The 19,659-nt window shown below is 45.7% G+C and overlaps 1 protein-coding gene across 1 annotated transcript; it reads left to right on the top strand.

The window, feature by feature from the left end:
• The first annotated feature begins 13,965 nt into the window (after positions 1-13,965).
• On the top strand, positions 13,966-19,659 carry MGP (matrix Gla protein). Its single transcript, XM_005024560.6, has 5 exons — positions 13,966-14,120; positions 16,093-16,243; positions 17,171-17,206; positions 18,343-18,418; positions 19,283-19,659. The coding sequence occupies exons 2-5, from the start codon at positions 16,183-16,185 to the stop codon at positions 19,419-19,421; spliced, it is 312 nt and encodes a 103-aa protein (XP_005024617.1). The 5' UTR covers positions 13,966-14,120; positions 16,093-16,182; the 3' UTR covers positions 19,422-19,659.

The following is a 19,659-nucleotide window of genomic DNA, read 5'->3' as shown; positions in this document are numbered from 1 at the left end:
ACTGTGTACAGCAGATCTGAGCTGGTGCAGGAAAAAATAGTGAGATGGAGACTGAGAAATGGAAGCTGTTGTAGAATGGCAGTAGAAAGTTGCATTGCAATATAGGAACTACCTCCGCACTGCATTAGAGGGAAAGGCTGTTGTCTGTAGTGATCTCAGGTGTCTGGGGTCTCAGTTCTGGTACAGGGGGAGTGAGGTGTACAAGTTATCTCTCTTCTGCTGTACAAAATGCATGCAATAGCCTTGCCTCATACTTGGCCCAGCATCCTTTGGCGTAGAGCATGAGTGCTGCTGTCAAACAGTGACTGCATTGTGTCTCAGGGCTTGAGAGACTTGGCTTGGGACAGGGAGTCTAAGAGGCGTAGAGCTGAGAAACCTCAGTCCTTTCTCAGCCATCAGGCGCAGAACTGGGAATAGAAAAGAGTTGCAGATGAGGCAAACACAGCTCCCCACCACAGAGGGAGAGGTCAGGAGCTGGAGGGGATGCAAAGAAACTCACAGCCACCACAGTGAAGGCCACAGCTGGATGTAACTGCTTTAGTACTCTACCCTTCCTTCTCCTCCACTTACCTAAAGCAGGCCCAATGCTCTAACAGTCATTTGGGGAATCAGCATTTCTGCCCATTTCCAAGGGAGAGTAGATGACCAAAGCAATATTCAAGGTTGTTCCTTGTGTATAGCAAAGCTGAGGAACAGCGTGTATTTGTGCACAGTGTGTACATTTGTACCCCACTAAGGGGTAGAGAGGTGAGCAACATGGGATCTCAGAAGCTCTGTGGTAAACACGATAGCCAAGAACCGTTTCCTAAATGAGGCAGGTTAGACGAGAGCGGGGAAAGAGGGAGGGAAGGAGAGGAGAGAGTGGCAAACCACCTCTCTTCAGTTTTTCCCTTGTCACAACTGAGTGCTCCCTAACCTCTGGTTTGCATGTGGCATGGGAGAACCTTTGGTATCACTTTTGGACACATCTAGATAATAAAACTGAGGCTGTCATGGGAGAGGTGAGATTGGGGCATTATGTGGTGCATATTTATTTCTTTAGCCTGGTGAAAGTAGAAGTGTCTGCCTTCAGCCCTTAAACTGTTTTAAACCTCTGAGGTTCATTGGAGTTTCCTGCACTACGTATGAGGCTTGCCAGGCCCATGCATGGCCCGTGTGGTGCCAGGCAGGAGGAGCTGGGTGCAGTTGTCTTTGATTCAAGGGCTGAGTGAGGATGTTACTGCAGGGCCTGGCCCCCCCAAAGTGCTGAGGAGATGCAGGGTCTCACCCCAGGCCCCATTTTACAGGTTTGGGGATCAGAGATGGGTCACCTCACAGTGGCCCAGAGTCCAGGCAGCGCAAACTCCTGCCTGCCTTCCTACGTCCCTGTGCCAGTGGTGTGAGACATGTATGAGCTCCTGCTTTTGAACATGCGGGTCTGTGTCTTCTAGCAAGGGCTCTGCTTTCTTTCTCCCATTGAGAAAGTTTCTCCTTTTTTATGGCTATAGTTTGTTCCTCCCTAGGAATTGTTTTTACTGCTTTCTTTGCCGCAAGGTACAGTGGGAAGGTCTTCTGCAGAGACATCTGTGAGGAGCCTTGGCGTTGTAGATGTTTCTACTGTCACGCACCCCTGTGGTCCAAACCAAACAGTGTGTGGGTACTGGCCTGCTGCATGGGTGTCTGAGGTTCCTCTCTTGGCCCTGTAGAGACACGATGACTGCAGGACTTGGGCACAGCAATGTGACTCTTCCGCACTGTAAGAGGGAAACAAAACAGGACGTGAAAGAAGCCCTGGTTCTGCAAACAAACCTGTGAGCAAAAGCCATGTCCCCGGTGACTGTTCACTGTGTACACAGATAAATATAGGGTCAGCTTTTTGGGATCTTCATTGAGCGGTGGTGTAGGGGGGTGTTAATTCCCTCGGCAACATAACCAACAACCTTGGGAGCCACAAGGCAACCACAGGAAAAGCCACCTCCTCCTCCAGCTGCCCCAGGACTTTCACGGTGGTGCCAATGGATCCAAGGGGTTTGCTTTAATCCCTGTGCTCTAAGGCTTCTGCAATGCAGCCTTAGCACTGGGTTTAATCACTGTGACGAAACATCCAAGGCAGAAAACAGAGACAGAATCTTGTGGAGGGACAATCTGTTGTTTGATTTTGGGTTTTGTCACCACCTACGTTATCTCTGACCTGAGTTTGTGGCTTGGACCAGATGTTTTGAGCTGGCTGGGGAGCCTGGGCTGGTGTTCAAGGAGAGGAAGGGCTTAATGCAAACTGACAGCAGGACACTGTGGTGTGAGAGCCCCTGCTCTGCAGCAGCATCTGAACCCAAAGGACTTGTAAAATAGTTAAGCTGGCAGCTGAGCCTGCCTAACAGCAAAGCTAGGCTGTGACAGCATGTGAGAGCTGCTGTCTTTACAGCAGGGAACAGGGAATTGGGTTGCACTGTGGAAGATGCAATTCACATTCATCGCTGGTAAGAAAGGATTCGAACACCTCCAGAAGCAGAATATTACAAAGGCCTGGAGGTTCAGCAAGGGGACTAACATTTTTGTTGTTGTTGTTGATTATCATTATTTCTTCCACCTAAACAATTTTGTGTGACATAAAATAAATAAATGCTCCTTAGAAATGAGGGCAGGGTCCCATGAGTACTCCCCACATCCCCTCCCCTTGAGAAGCAAGCTTCCAGATCCTTGTAGCACACTGTTCAGCTGTCTCTGGCACTTCTCTTTGGTGCTTGCAAGTGCCTTGAGGATGCAGATGTTTGTGTTACAGCCCTCTGTAGTGTCCCCTGTCTGCTACAGGGTGAACCTAGAATTTCAGTCCAAACACCTCTGCACCTAAACTGTGGAAGCTGGACCAGTAAAGCCAGGCAGCGATATTAGAAGCAAACCCTGTCTTACAGGTGGACAAACCGCAGGGCTTAGTCACTCCACACCTCTGCACAAGACGGCTTCCCCTCAGCACCACTAACTGCAGCCCATGGGCTGGCAAAGAGGTGAGGGCAGTTGACACAGGAGAGAAAAATATCTGAAGGATGCAGCTGAGGAAGTGGTTTGCAGAAGCATGAAAGAGCAGGGCAGAGAAGCGCCAGAGACTGGTTTTGGAGGAGGAGAGAACTTGTCCAGGGGGTGATGCCATCAGGGGCAGGCAAGGGTCAGTGAGAGAAGGTGCTGGGTGGGTACCTCAGGGAGCTGATAATGATGGGGAGGAGAATATAACAGTGTTTTTTTTTCTGGGACTGTGAATCAAGTTTCTCTTTGACCCACTTTGGCTTAGTCACTAAGAAAACTTCAGAGGAATATTCACAGTGGAAAAACCTGCAAAGCCTCAGATGCATGTTGAAGAAGAAAGTACATGTTCACCCCTTTGAATTTTTACCTTCACTGCTAATGTACCTAAAAATCCAGGCAGGTAGGTTATTCACCTGAGCTGCAAAGCAGCACATTTCTCCAGGTAAGAGGAAAATAACTGCCTCACTTTTACACCAAGCCTCTGAGTATGGCAGCTGTGCACTTGCCTTTTCTATCATGGCTGTAACTAGTGCTGTGTCCTGCTCCCCCCATGCTCACCCAGGTTTCTCCCTGTCCCTCTGTTACAAGTACTGTGTGCCTTCACTTCTCCCACCTCCCACTCCTCCCAGCCTGGAGTCCAGATTTCATCATCTTGTTAGGGGCTTTGTGCAATTCAGTGCCCTCCAGGTCATGTGGTTTGTATAATGTCTGCACCACCAGCATTAATTCTTGCCCTTTATCTAGCAGCTGAGTCATTGGTTGTATTGCTCTTTGTACATTCTTGAGGTACAGGGTTGAGACAGCATGTTATTACTTCCACAGGTAACAGAAGACATAGTCATCATTGGTACAGTTCACTTCTGGTTCCTTGGTCTGTGGGGAGAAATATGTCCCTTCGTTTCCTTATAAGAATTTAGTGGAGAAGTCTTGCAATTTTCCTTTTATATATCTATTTATTTATGTATTTATATTAATGACTGGAATCAACAGAATAATCACCCCCAGAAATACTCTTCATCCATTTTCTTATCCACGAGTAATACAGAACTGCATGCCCAAAAGATTATTTCTTAAAATAATAGACACAATATTCTCAGTATCTTAAAACACTATTGTGCTTTAAGGACTCATTGGCATTTTGGAATTCAGTGTGGGTGTTGATCCTAGGCTATTTCATGACTTGCCATTGTAATCAAGATTTTATTTTCCTTGGCCAATTATTTTTGTTATTTGGCTAAGAAACGGAAGAGACAGTAATTTACCCCAGATTGTAGAGGAAGCTTGTGGGCAGGGCTGGAAAGAGAACCCAGATCTCATGGATCCAGAATACTCTTTTATTGAGAATATTTTATTAAAGATATTAACATATGTCTTATTTTATTAAGACATCCTAATATCAATATTTTCAGATATTTCTAAAAATATCTTCACACATTAAGAAGATTAAAAAAGATCTATGGCAGGTCAGAGGAACATGTGAATGAGGCACCACTGCTTGGTATATTTTAGTTTTGGGAAGACCTTCAACAAGGCAACAACACTGCAGAAATGAAGGGACGAAGGGACTGTTGCAGTGAAAGGTAAATAGATTCAGGGTATTTCTGATGCTGTATCTGAGACAGTGATGCTTGTATCAGAGAATCAGCCATCTTTAGTTGCCTTACCATTATTGCTTGATCCTGGGACCAGTATTTCAGTGGTCCCTCTTGGCAGAACTGGTTCTAGGACAAAAACACTTTCCTTATTTTAATAGTAAAGACAACAGTACTCAGGATGTTTGTAAGTTGAAAAGCTCCTTTACCAGCATTTAACGTGATAGGGAGGGATTATTTCTGTGGTTGTTTGTATGGAAATGAGGTGTTTTGTGTGTCTACTTGTCCTGTCCCCCCTTACAAATGACAAGCTGCCCCTGACAGCATGACAGGGGTCTTTAAGATACTATCGGTGCTACTGCTTTTGTGGTACTAATGTGTTAAGCAGAAAAGGAAAGTCCACAAAAGTTGTATCATTAACCTTGTTATTCTGGTGGTGTGGTGGTTCTGACCCACTACATGCCTTCTCATCCTTGCTGGGGCACTCAAGACAGCCCCTGCCTGAGACAAACTGCTCTGGAGCTGCTTCTAGCTTCTTGCCCAGTGCCTTGCGAGGTGCTGAAGTTCTCCAACTCACCTCTGTACCCCATTCTTGAAAATCCAGGCAGGAATGTTTACTTTCATTTGGGCTAGGGCTAGCCTGAATGTCTGTCCTTGTGCTGGGAACCCATCACGCACGCAAACCCAAAGCCCCTGAAGTGGCTAGCTTCTATTTCTAGCTGTGATGATCTGCCAAAGGCTTGGCGCTGTTTTGTTTATGTTTAATGTATTAAATCTGTCTGTGAATTTCTCTCTGACAGGCAGGCATGCCATGTTTGGGTGGTGTGTGTTTGAGCGGGCTCTGCTTCCAGACGAGCATTCCCCTCCTCCAGTTTCCCCCCCAGTCCCACCACCCACTTAGCACATTTCCTTGTGGTTGGGAAAAGCAGCAAACTTCCACCAACAGCAAAGAGGACGGGGCTGGGAGGAACGGCAACGTCATCTGCCCCAAATGCTTGTAAGGGCAGAGCGGAGATGACAGAGTCCTGAGACAGGCCCCAGGGAACCAGGACTTCGGTCTGCTGCCTTGTTCCTTATTTATGCAGCTGCTTTTGGCCTGGGGCTGGGGCTGGGGCTGCTGCCTTGGTGTGTCCCACCTCTAGGTGGTGTGCAACCTCTAGGACTGATACATGCTACAAGTCGTGTGTGTGGTTCTATATGATTTTGGTGCCTGTATCAAACCTTACAATGCAATCCTTTATCAAGTATGGTGAGAAAAATGGGTGACTAGTGTCCTGCACTCCAAGATACAGCCCTGTCTCCTTCCCCAGGCTGTCTGTCCCCTCCACAATAGATATGGCACCGCCAGCTCCCACCTGCTCCAGGCCCTCTTTGGCCTCAGGGTGAAGCCTTGTTGGCCTTTCCCAACAAAATCAAAGCCTGCTGATACCTAATGGAATTCAGACTCGTACAGGTAAGCTGTCTTAGTCTGGTCATCCCAGCCTGTTGGCCTCTCCCAAGCCATTTCTCTCCTCTGTGACTGCTGGGCACTTGCTCTGGTGGGAAGGGCAGGGTTCACATTGCTGCAGGAGCAGCTGGAGGGCAGCGCTGCAGAAAAAATCCTGCCTGGGGCCTGGAGGCCTTTCAGGGAGCTCACGACTCCGCATACTCCAAGAAGAAAAAACAGCAGCCACCAAGAATGGCAGGATGGGCACGAAAGGTTCATCAGCAAGCCAGCAGGAGCCTTTTTCTCAGGAGCAGTTTAAGGTCAGTGTTGTGTCTCAGTGCTGAATGTTGCACAGAGGACACAGGAACATGACCAAAGCAATCCTGGGAGCTTGTTTTCAGGTAGGAAAGAAGGAGCTAAAGACAGGCTCTCAGCTCTTACTCCGGCCTTGCAGGTCTCATTGTTCGTTGGCTCCTTGTAACACTCCCATTGACATTCTGCGCTTCCTTTCTGGAAGCACAAACCCACTGTGGTTTATTTTCTTATGGTTTTACTATCTGATAATCTCCCCAGCTAGGAACAGGCCTGAGGTATAACAACAGCAGGCTTTTGTGTAGCAGCCCGGTGTCTGCAATAGTTGCTGGATGACAGCAACAGATTGTCATTGATAGTGCAGAGCGGGGCAGAGAGATCAGATAAAAGAGAAGGGCTTCAAGGGCTGAAGAAGATGGTGAACTTGATATCTGAGCCTTTGGATGCCTGCGTATCATCTGTTATCACCAAGCCCGAGGCTTGGGGAGGCCAGGCAATGATAAGGGGTTCCTCAGCTGAGAAAGGTGCTCTTGACAGACAGGCATCTTCTCCTGTGGAGGGGCAAGGACAGGCATGTAACCACGTCTCTCCCTTCTGGGGCTCGTACAGGACCTGGCACAAACAGGACCATAGTGCTAGTAAGGTATTTGGGGGATATTCTGGAAGAGACTGTTCTGACTGCAGTCCTTACTGGAGTTAGCTGTTCATCTGAGATGAATGCTCAGGTCTAGAAACAGACAAGGGTATTTCTAAGAGCTAGTGGGTATTTTTTATTTATTAGATGATCCAGCAGGTTTACTAGTGAACTGACCATCGAGCAAGACATGTGCCTACCTCAAAGAGCAGAAGTGACAGACAAACATTTAGCCAAGTAATATGGAAGAAACTTCATTCTACAAATGTGTACAAATGTTTGGTAAATAACATATGCAGAGCAAAGACTCTCAGGCAATGTCTGCTTTAGGAAAATGTGTGGTATTAGATAATGTCCTCATTAATCTTAGTCTTAGTCAGCCAGCAGAGTTGTCAATGCTTATGTACTGAAGAGGTTACTCATGCAGTGTATCTTGCTGATGAACATGCAGCACCATTTTCCAGTACAGGTGTGGCTGTATGTAGAAGACCGTATAAATAGAAATCCCAATTAATACAACTCTTTGGGAGCCAGGAAGTATTGCCTATAGATCCCACTAGTAGAACAAAGGGTGAATAAAATCTTAGTTACAAGACCAGGAAGGACAGAAGTGTTTTTGCTGGTAGAAGTCTTTATTGAAAAGTCCTGCTATGGAAAAACTTCTATGCAACCTCTGGGACTGATATATGATAGAAGTCATTTGTGGGATTTTATGTAGTTTTGGAGCATGTACTGAGTCTTAAAAGGCCATCCTTTATCATGTACAGAGAGAAAAATGGGTGAACAGTGTCAGCACATCAGACCCCAGCCAACATTGACCAAGCCAGACGAGGAAGGAGGGTGAATCCAAGAATGTCACCCCAAGCCTCATGCCTGCAATACTGGTGCTCTTCTTGTGTATCTGACCTGAGTTTTCTCTTGGTATCTGGTAAAGAGGACCACAAGCCAAAGTGGTAAGAGCTCTGAGGGAAGTTTCTTACGACACAGAGCACTGCCAAAGCTGCAGATTGATGTGAGATGGTTTTGGATTAAGACTTCTATATACTGAAGATATCATTAAAAAGTCATGGTACCTTTTAATACCTCATTTTGTATTAAATACAGTTGCAGTAGTGGAACAGCAGAAATCAATGTGAGACACTAAGGAAAGGAAAGGTTGTTTTATTTTAAGCCACACTGGTTTCACTTATCCAGACTAGAACTCTCATAACTACATATTCACAAACACCAAGATGTATTTATTCATACAATTTGGTTTACTTTAAATGACACAGAAGATGCAGGACAAGGGCTTTAGAGTCTTCATTTATGTCTCCCACATTTGTCTTAGTTTGGCCACCATATGTTCATTTTAGATGCATCTCCTGCATCCTTGAAGGGTTGGCAGTAGTTGTCGTCTTTCGTCTCTTTATCTTTTCCCACCTCTGAGTACCATAAGGTCTCACTGTTTTTTGCCTCCTTATCTGGGTATCTCATGTCTCTGTCATGTCCTTTTTCTTAACACCATCATCTCTGATGGTTTGATTTTGGCCCTTTTTAAGTCTTAAGTATGCTTTCTCCCTTGTTTTAGTACATATCATGTTTTTAGACCTTCTTTTTTTTCTTCTTCTTCTTTTTTTTTTTTTTTTCCAATCTTGATATCTAGAGGTTCTGTATGTCAAATGCTGGGAACTTCATGATCTGATATTCTAGGTGCCATCAATATGTGCTGTTCTTGTAGACCTTCTGTCTTTCTTCCTAGCACTTCCACACCCACAGCTCTCCTTCCATTTATGCCAATCTTATTGTTTTTATTACAATTTAAAGGAAATTATGATCACCAGTGATAAAGACATTATCCCTGGTAAAGTAGTAAATTCTGGATCCAGTGCCATTGGAGGAAAAAGAAAAAAATAATTGAAAACCGATAAAAATTGATCTGTCATTCCTTCCCCTTTTAAAATTATTTCCTGCTTTATGAGAAGATGTTTCTTGATAAAAATAAACAGTTGTCAAATTTCATACAAATCATAAACATGTCTCCAAAACAGTATATGAAATTCATTACTATGGAAGATCATCAGGTCAAATGACTTGGCTAGTGTGTGATGTTAGGAACATTAATATAATTTGTAGTTATGCACTGGAAGATAAGAATAACTGGATTTAGTGCTTCAAGGAATAAGGAAGCCTTTCTTCTCACCACAAACAGTATTTCACAATTAGCTGGGTATCATGGATTTCCCCCCATTCCTTTCATCTTCCTTTGAAGCCTATCAGACATTGACAACAAACAGAGGTGAAGATCAGGTCTTGGTGTGCCACAGAAAATGTTATTTGCTTACTAAAGACAAAATCTATACTATAGATACTGAAACTGAGACAGAACAAAGAGACATATATAGCATGACAATCGTGCTTGTAAATATTTTAGTGGCTTCCTGCGTTCAAGAGAGCACAGAAATGTTTAGGTCTAATCTTGGTCTCACAAGGACTTGCAGATTTTGGATCTAAGATGATGTCTAAGATCATTGATTAAAAAAGAGACAATATTGTTCTTTATTATTTACCAGATGGATGAGCAGAGTGAAACCACAGCTGCTTTCTTATCACACTGCACGTCTGGGCAGGAAATAAGGCGGGTAAATCTCCTGTGATCCCCAGGAATGAATCAAGTCAGGGCATTTCTGTGTTCATGTGGTGAAGCAAAAGGGTTGCAGGTGGAAAAGGAGAAGAGATTGCTGCAAACCAGAAGCACACTCTGTTTTTACAGTCAGAGTTCAAACTTTTTGTTTGCTCAGTTTTTCATAGGATACTGGAAGTACAAGCAATTTTAGTTACTTGTATGGATTATTTAATCCCTGCACAGGAGCCTCTGCCAAATTTCTCAACATCCAAATAATATTAACAATATCCTTCTTTCCCAGACAGCAAAAGAAATAGGCTGATTAGTGCATATGGACATGTGTGGGTGGGTAGGTGGGTGGGGGTAGTGTGGGGTGAAGCCAAAGGAAGCAACAGAATTATATCTTAGTCCTGAATACTTTATATGTTTTGCTTGCTTTATCCAGTGAATTAAATAACCTTGGTTTGGCTTCTGTGAAATTCTGGTCTTCTTTGCTCATGAACTTCCTGTTACCAGAAATCTTTTCTCATTGTTTCAGAACACAGCTGTTCTGGGAAGCCCTGGCCAAACACAGCGAGTCAGTCTTAGAGGTAACTAAATGAAATCCCATGGAGAGTGCTGAGTATTGGAGTCAAAGGCTTGAGCCAGACTCATTTTTTTGCAGCAAGCAGAAATGGAGAGTAATGACTTCCCATTGAGCTGTACTGCTGACCCCAAATGCTCCTGTATTTATACTGGGTTTCATTTTGAAGTCTGATGGATTACGAGGAGTAATTTCAAAGATCACAGCTCCATAGACCATGGCTATGAAGTTGTATCTGGACACTATTCTTTGAATCACAATAGATTAAAGATTTGTCCCCAACAAAAGAATACAGCAGCTAGAAAAACAAAACAAAACAAAACAAAACAAAAACAATGACAACGACAACAAAACAATCTACCAACCAACCAACCAGTCATCCAAACAAATCCCACAGCTGACAAATTGGAAACCTCTCTTTACGGTAGTGCAAATTCTGTAGGACACTGCAGGTGAAAAAATGTTTATCATCTCACCCTCTGGATTTGCTTGACGGGGAAGGAACTGGGCTGTTTCATGCTGCTTAATTTCAGTCCTGCTCCTTTGGTACTGGAATACTGAGCAACCAGTCATCCCAGACTTAAGTGACATCCATCAGGTTGAATGTGCAGGTGTGCTCCATGTACATGGGCAGGAGAAGATCACTGAAAGGCATCATGTACGATTTAAAGAAGAGTTTCTAAAATGTACCCCAGCCCAAAACTTTGGAGGAAGCATCTAAGAAAATAGCTATGAGCTGGCATGGGAACTTCCCACTTCCATATGAGACAGATGCTACCTGTAAGCTTCAGATGGTAGTTTCTGAGGTGGTCCTATGATTACATATGACATATATTTGCTTCATTAGAAGAAATTTTAGTCAGAACTAATAGGTGTTTTCCCACTAGAAACTTTTCTTTTTGCACAAAGCTGTAATGCTGATGACAAGATTCTTCACAGGGGAAAGGTAGAAACAGATTTCAAACATATGGGCTTAAATATTTTTGGAAAAAAAAAAAAACTAAAACACACTTACTTCTTATAAAATTACTCCTTTCTCCCCACCCCTCCACTGAAATGGAAATAAATCACTTCAGTTACTTTGAAACAAAAATTGTTTGATTGCTGTGAAACTAGGTTTCTCATACTTATGTGTACCTTATTTCTTTTAATCTCTGGGGCTTTTTAAATCTAGTTTTGAAATGTTTAAATGTATGTTTTTCCCAGATTGAAAAAAATGACTTTTGAACTAGATTTAGGGTTAATATTGGGTAGCTGAGTGAGTTTGCTGCCAGAGCTAGCACACGTCCAGATATGTATATCAAGTTCTCTCAATGTCTGAAATGTGTTCCATTTATTTTTATTTCATAGTCTTTTGACTAGCCCCTGTGTTTTTAAAAAAAATCTCCCTTTCTAAAGCTTAGTGTCTGTATGCTAGTTTTCAGCACGATTTATTTTATGAGGTTGTTGACTTTAATTATATCGTGAATACTCAGACACTGTTACTTAGTGGCTCATTTATACTTGCTTCTTGGATCTGTTCCTAGGTATTACTTAGGACTAAATGAAAAAGTAAAAATAAAGTCTTGTTTTCTCATGTGCTGTAGAACTAGTTGTTCCAAAAAGTACTTGTTTATCATGTTGAGAAATCGCTAAGCCGTAGCCCATGTGGTGGTTGACTAACTTAAATCCTGAAACATCAGAGCAAGCTTGGGAAGGGCTCTCCAGGTCAGTGAGTTCAGTCACTTGATACTCTGGGCAACCTGGATTTGGAAATCTCTGCCATGGAGCTGATGGGGTTTATTCCCTTGCTGTGGTCAGTGCTCAGTGAGTGATTCTGCCAAAGCCTTCCTAGAGGTATAAAAGCTGGACACTCAGTGTGCTGGGCACTTGTGGGGGGTGATTTTTAGTCACCCCCAAAATGACAGATCTTTTTGCCATCACCTGTGGGAGTCACTGAGCCTCTCCTTGTTGACCACAAGGCTTTTACAGCAGGAAAATAGACTGGTAATTAGGTTTTATTTCCAGTACACCCCTAGGGTTGTTTCAGAGCCCACAGCTGTCATGGTTAGGAAACGTCCCATTTCAAGCCCCCATGTCTTCAGGGACATAAACAACACCCATGTGTTTTTGTTCAAGTACTGTCCCTTGGCTTTAATAATTCTACCTCCCTTGTGCTTATCACAACACATTCATAGACAGAAAATTATATCCCTTCATTAGCTCAATGAGCTTTTTTTTTTTTTTTTTTTTTTTTCCTTAACAGCATTGTTTACATCATTCTCATTTATTTCCATGGGAGTTCTTCCCTGAATACAAGTGACTTGGCCCATACAGAGGACTTCTTCTGAGGCCTCATTGGTATCCTAAACAAGTGGTGCTAACAGTTGCCCATCTCTGCTGGTAGATTCTCAGCAGATGTCTCAGAATCACCATTCTGAAATCACCTTTTTGCTGTTGGTTCATAAGGTTTTTTTTTTGTTTTTTTTTGTTTTTTTCCCCTAGCTTATGAGCTCGTTTGCAGCAGGATTTTCTTTCTGCTAATCCCCTTGGAAGACCTGAAGACCTGGCATTTGAACTATTTTGTGTTACCCTGTTTCTGTTACTCCAGCTCTCAAGGCCGTCTTTTTCCTCCTGCAGGACCTCTCAGGCATCCCTTCCACTGATATTGCTTTATTGCTTTGTGTTATCAAAAAACTTCATTGAGAAAGTATTCCCTTTCTGAGCAAATCATTAACTGAAGTATTCAGTTAAGCTAATCCCAAGAGGAATTCAAATGGTAATTTCTCAACATTTCTCTTTTCCACTGCTCAAACTTCTGTCTCATTTGTCTGCTTCCTTGCCATCTCACACTTTTGGCTTCAGCATCCATTTCCTCCAACTTAACTAAAAATTTGCCAGATGGCACTGTGGCCAAAGCTTTCCTGATACCAAGACATATGGGAACAAACAGATCTTCCATGTCCTGATTTCTCTCAGGGTTCTGCACAACACAGGGGCAAATATTCAGCTGTCCCTGGAAGGTGGTAGAAGAGGGAGCAAGAAATGTTCTGCTCTTTACACTGCTTTTCAAATATGGCTCAGGGCAATGCCCCTACACCCTGAAGACTTCTGGGGAACATTTTACCAGAATGTACCATTCCTCCCCCGTCCTTGGAGGAATGAAATAAGTAAACAGATCTCTGTCATATCAGAGATCAGGGCAGAGCTTTCATCTCTGGAAGTGTATGTGCGCTGAACTCAATATGTAATAACCAGACCCAACACTGGTCACAAGGACTATGTATTGGCCATCCCTAAAACTCTGCAAGCTGTCTCTGGAAATAATGATATGACTCTAGTCCAGCCCCGGTGAGATGTGTGTATACTCCTGGCCAGGGTACCTCAGGCACAATCAGAGCCAGGAGCCCAGGAACCCAACAGCCCACCGAGCTGGGCATGTCCTGGGTTGTCCAGCGGGCTGTCCAGCACTGCTGTGGGTCTGGAAGAGGGGACATCAGGCAGCCACAAAAGGAACATGAAAGGAGACAGGCGAGGGCCTCCTGGACTTGTGCTCACCATGGAAGAGCGGGTGGCCTAGCCATCAGTGTGGCTCTGAACAGAGTGTGGAGGGGGCAGAAGATGGGGGGCATCAGGCTGCAAAGGGGAAGACCGAGCTTGCCCTTGGACCTCTGCCCACTCACTGCTCCTGGGCACAGAAAAGCAGCCTGGTTGTGGCTGTGCCCCACTGGCCCTTGGTGCCTGTTCTGGCTCTCTCCTCTTCCCCCTTGGCTCAGTTCCTTGAGGTTTTTGTTTCCTGGCTGTGGGCAGAAGGTGTTTTTGACTGAGAAGGTGGAAGCTTGGGGGTGGATCAGGAGTGGGAGACAGAAGAGGGGAGGAGTCATTCATCAATGCTAATAAATAAAAGGTCCCTCTCCTTCAGTACAGGGTCCAGGACGCCGGGAGAGCTGCCCCCTCAGACGAGCTGCAGGCTGGCCAGGAAGGACGGCTTAGTGAGTATGCAGGGACCGCCTTACTTTTCCTGGATGGCTTCTCATTATTAATGCCTTGCTGGTGCTTCACAGCTGCAAAATGTTAGGAGTGATTGCTATGGCATGTGTGACATCGTGGTTCTCCGCTCCAGCAGGAGACAGGCCAGAGGGCTGCTTTTCTGATCTCCCCTTTTGGGGGGGATTGTGGAAATCTCCCTGGTGTTTGCAGGCAGTTTATTCTACCTCCTCTTTCTGTATTTCCAACCAGTGGATGCTTGTAGAAAGCAGGAGGATTGAGTTCCCTGTACTTTGTGGTGTGTTATCTCTATGGCAGCATGCTGATGCTGGGGAGGAGAGATGTGTGCTGAAGAATCAAGAGTGCAGGGGGAGTCAAGGGGCAGTGTATCTTTGCAAGGCAATGTGTTCCCTGAAGTCAATTTGTTGGTATAGAGCTGTGTAGTCAGCAATTTCTTTAATCTCTTAGAAAATGCATTGCTTCTGTGGCGAAAAGTGAAATGTTTGGGTTAAAGTGGTGCTTGAGGCATTTCTGCTGTGATGATGGCAGGGGATGCTCCAGGTGTACTGGGATCAGTGAGTTTCTGAAATGGGAGTGGTCTTCCAGTGAGAAGGCTCTGCCCTGAGTGCAGATAGGTAAATAAAGTGGGGTTTGCTGGAAAGTCTGCTGGAGTTTCCCAATGTGCAGCCTCACCTTCATTCCACAGCATTCCCAGCATCTTCCTTCCTGTGCCTCACTGCTTTCCCGCTGGGCTCTCTCCCTCAAACCTCCCTTTCTTGGCAGTTCCAATGAGCTGTCACAGTGTACAAAACATTCAGGAAACCTATAAAATCCACATTCAATACCAACTCCAAAACCCTGGACTCTAAGGAATGAAAACAATCCCAGAGCAGAGAATTCACTTAAAGAGACCAGAGTGGGACAGGGCACAGAGGGACAGGAGAAAAGTCTTAGTTCTGTGACCCTGTGACTAAAACAGACTTTTTTTTTCTGTCACCGCACAACCTAGTTTTCCTCCTCATCTTAGGCTAAGCACTGAACAGGCAGGACGTGGATGGTATGGGGGACATTGATGGTGAAGGACTGAGCTGCTCTCTGTGTGGGGTGGAATAGCGGGGAAGAAAAACAATTCTTTCTGTTTGGCCTGAAGCTGAAGGCCCTGCTCAGTTCATCTCCCAGAGAGCACAGGCTTCAGGCAGAGAGCATGAGTTTGGCATTGAAAAGGCAAAGGTAATCTTTGCTTTTCACCTTTTCACCTGGTCTCCCCTGCTTTCAGGAAGATGTCCCTTGGCAGAGGGGCAGCGTAGGGGCAGGAGCACAGCGAGGACCTGCAGAGATAGAGTTATGGGTGGTGCTGCTGATGTTGTCCCAGTGCAAAGCTCATGATCCCTCCAGCAGAAGGGATCCTTCTGTGTTGCTGCTTGTCACTTCTGGAGCAGGAAAGCAGGAGGTGGGAGGGGGCTTGGATTCCTGCTCTGGCAGCTGGCAGGCTGGGAGGGCGGTGGGGCCAGCTGGAGGAAGGGGGGCTGAGTGGGGAGGAAGCATCTGAAGCCCTACTCTCCATGTCTCCACCAGCAGAGCTGACAGAACAGTCTGGGCTGTGTTTCCAGACAGAGGATGGCGAGGGCAGAGAGGGCAGATCAGAGGAAAAATTAGAAAGGCAAACATGTACATCTGGGATCAGCACATGCCTCTCCCTGCAGGCCCCCGGCAGCCCCTGGAACGCCTTCCTCTTGCACAGGCCAGGTTTCTGAGTGCAAGGGACATGCTTGCCTGTGAACTGTGCCCCCCACCCTGAACTGAGAGAGGAAGGGGGCATGCCCCCTCCTTCCCAAAACCTGATTCAGTCTGCTAATAGAGAATGTTTTGTAATAGCTCCATGAGTGTGTACCAGCCAGACATCGCCTTCCCCAGGTCCTTTCTGGGCCCCCTCCTGGTTCTGTTTTCATAATAAACATTCCACTGCTAATTTTGCAGGCAGCCCAGGATCTCTGGCTGCCCTCTGTGGGAAGAGAGCGAGACACAACAAGGAAGACAGAGTGAGGGAGCCCTCCCTGCACTTGCACAATGCGCACTCTCATCATCCTGACACTCCTGGCTACCTTGATCATGGCCGCTACTTGCTATGGTAGGTGATCATTTTTATGGGGTAGACCAACAGCTCCAAAGTTGCAGACATCTCTGGATCTGTTTGGAATTTTTTATTCACCTTTGTTTTTTCTTTCCCTTTAACTCTGCTTTCCTGCCCTTGTGTCAGCCCTGCTCCAGAGCAGCCAGCTCCAGTCACTGTGTTTTGCAGTCCAGGATGCTTCAGCCCCTTCCACTCTGCTCCAGCTCACACTGCAGACTACTCCTCTGTTGTCTGTATCACAATAACAGGACTTGGAAGAGATTACATCATTTTTGAAATGGTCATTCCAACTTATAGTTACCTTGCAGGATGGCTGGGGGACACAGCTGATCACCAGAACAACTCTAAAGGCTGAGCCATACAGGGGTGCATAGGAGGTGCTCGGGCTGTGACAGTCCCACAGGCTATTTTGCAAGGCATAATTGCTACCCTATTGCACACCAAGTCAAGACTTCTTCATTGTTAATGGTAGATCTCCCTTTCCCCTTTTGTAATATGAGCACCTTCCTCCTGTCAGGCATACGGATGAAGTTAAGATGCTATTTTATGCAAGAGTCAAGCACACTTCCCTGTGCTAATCCATTTCCTAGGCACACATGTAGGCTTTGAGGTTAAGCAACACTGTAGTGTCAAGAATGTGAAGGAAAGAAATATGCTTGAGAATCACATACTGGAAGACCAAGTGGGACCCTTGAAGTCCTGGCTAGGACACCAGATAGCTGCATCCTGAACACATGAACATTGTAAACTCCTCATATAAATACTACATGACACTACTGAACCCTTTCTTTTCCTCTTAAACAGGTGCCTTATAATCTGTTTTCTCTGATTTGTGTGTGCATGTTCTACTGATCTGTCGTGTGTGAGACTCTGCGAATCCTATGAATACAGTGTCTTACTCCTTTTTGCTCTTTCTTTCCCCAGAGTCCCACGAGAGCATGGAATCCCATGAGTATCTCAGTAAGAGACTGATTTACTTTTTTTTAATTCAAAGTGTGCTGCAGACATCTCCAAGACTATTTCCTTGTGCTTTACTATGGGGATTAAATAGGCAGAACTACTCAGCTCAAAGAAATTGAATTTATTGGATGTCAGAGTTCAGGATGAATAGGAAGAGAGATAAAAAAGACTTCACGTGTTTGGGCACAAGTACATACCACTGTGCTTTGCAAAGAATGTAATAAGAATTGGAAAGCAAAGAGCAATGAACTTGGATCTCTGCTGCATGCACCTAAAGCAGGTACTAGAAAAGGTACTAGAAGAGGGCATTATTCAAAGAGCTCTGGGAGGAGAGTGGAAAGAGACAGTGACACTGGCTGTCCTTACTCAAAGACAGGGAGAACTGAACTCTCAGCACCTTGGAAGAAGCAGGTGGGTGTGTGGGCAGGAGGCATCTTTGTTCTGGATGAGAGTTAGTGTCACAGAAGCAGTGGGAGAAGGTGGAGAGCATCATTTAGGAACGAGCAATAGCCTGGAGAGGTTAGAGAACAGATGGATCAAAGCTAAAAAGAAATGAGACCATCTGGGAGAAGGACTTCACAGAGCAGTGAGTCAGAAGCACAAAGGCACAAGTGGGAGCCAGTGACAAAGACATCCCCAGACTCCTCAGTTCTGCAGTCGGACTGTGCTGCTTCTCAAAAAGGACAGAAGGGACCTTCAGACGCTTCAGTTCAAAGTTTCCACACAGACCTTTTCTACTGCCTAACCATGGAGGCAGATAAACCTGTTCAGGCCCTTCCTGTTCCCACTTGTAGCTACACAGTCCTGCTGATTTTACTGAGTACACCCAGCCCTCCTGTGGTCTGCACAGCTTGGCACCCAACCCTTGGCCAAGCTCCAGTCAGGGGGGCTGCAGCACCAGGCTCACAGTAGCTTTCCCTTGGGCACCCTGAGCTTCCATACAGGCTGCACAAGCCATAGGGAGAGCCAGCAGGGTGCATGGTGGGGAGTATTAAGGAGTCCTGGGTTTCACTGTGAGGGGAGGGCAGAGAGAGAAGCTGTCACCAGTGTGGGAGATGGGCTTTCTGGAAATCAGGTCTCGTGAAAAGTGTTTATATACTCTGCAAACAAAACAAAACAGAACCTTGTCTTCTCAGATCCCTTCATCAACAGGCGAAGGGCCAACGGCTTCATGCAAACTGACATGAGACTAGAAGCTATTGCTCAGGAGAGGTATGTTGTGACCTCGGGGTACTGAGGGTGGGAGTGGGGAGAGGTTTCTCCTTGTCAAGCACAGGCTGGTAGCAGGGGAAGAAGCCATGGTGACTTCTGAGAAGCCTCAGCCCCTCCCTCAGCTTGAGGTGCCTGTCAAGTCCCCAGCCCTGGGAGAAGCCAAAGCTCAGGCAGCAGAGTGGGTCCTTGTGTTTGAGGACATGTCCTGTACTGGGAGGGCTCTGTTTAATTTGTCTGAAGGAAGCAGCAACAAAAGGAGAGAGAGTCAGTGTGGGATACCCAGAAAGTTCAATGTGAGATCTTGTTCCAGTCTTCAGGTCTCATGCAGGATTTGCATGACCTTTTCTAAATCACAAGGCCTTCTGTGGGCCTCCTTTCCTCATCTATAAAAGGCAGATACAGGCAGTTTTATGTCTCATGTGGGGCTTGTGACAATAAAAGCTGAGGCACAGAAATCCTCTCCTAAAGAGGAACTGAGGCAAACCCTCTCAGCAGCACCATGTTGTCCCCTTTGCAGGATGTTTCGGCTCTCTGCTTCATGCGTGGGTTTAGGGAATAGTGAAATAGCTGAAGGGAGAAGGCTGGAAGCCTCCTCCGTCTGCACTAGGCTGAGGCAGGAGCTGAACCACCCTACTTAGCCCTGAAGTAAAATGTTACCTGGGGAGGCAAAACACTCCTGCTGTGCTCACATCAGTCCCTTGGGTGTGGTGAATACAGATGCTGGTATGCCATGGTCTTGGTAGCTTGGTGATGGGGGCTGGGGATGGGCTCTTAATCCTGGTGGGGTGTTGTGGGGGGGAAAAAGGGCTGTAGACAGGTATTTAAGATAACAACACTTACCCCTCATCTATCCTACTTCTGCAGGATCAGGGAACGTAATAAGGCACCCCAGGAGCGTCAGAGGGAGATCTGCGAAGACTACTACCCCTGCGAACTGTACGCTTCTCGCCATGGCTATGCTGCTGCTTACAGGCATTATTATGGGAGGAGGAGGACTAAGTAAAGGATGATGTGTCCCCACCCTGGGGCCTGGAGCCCAGGGTATCCTCCCAGAAAAAAGATATAGCTCTGAAACATATTCAGTTGCTTGTGTCCCTGTATGTTATCCTGCCTGCTGCTTCTCTCCCGTATAGCCATGGATTCCTGCACAGTGTCGATTAGCGCTGAGCTGACATAGCAGAGATCAGAGAGAGTTCAGGATGTGGGTGGTTACTGCACAATAAATTGCTCCTTTGATACTA

Source organism: Anas platyrhynchos, chromosome 1 (genome assembly GCF_047663525.1).
Source record: "Anas platyrhynchos isolate ZD024472 breed Pekin duck chromosome 1, IASCAAS_PekinDuck_T2T, whole genome shotgun sequence".
Classification (NCBI taxonomy): Eukaryota; Metazoa; Chordata; class Aves; order Anseriformes; family Anatidae; genus Anas; species Anas platyrhynchos.
Note: the sequence above shows the minus strand (reverse complement) of the source record. Positions and strands in the feature narration are given on the sequence as shown.

Bases quoted from the DNA above. Each gene is read 5' to 3' on its own strand.
- MGP (XM_005024560.6), top strand. From the start codon at position 16,183: ATGCGCACTCTCATCATCCTGACACTCCTGGCTACCTTGATCATGGCC. The intron at 16,244-17,170 runs GTAGGTGATCAT...TTCTTTCCCCAG, and splicing joins CATGGCCGCTACTTGCTATG to AGTCCCACGAGAGCATGGAA. The intron at 17,207-18,342 runs GTAAGAGACTGA...TTGTCTTCTCAG, and splicing joins GGAATCCCATGAGTATCTCA to ATCCCTTCATCAACAGGCGA.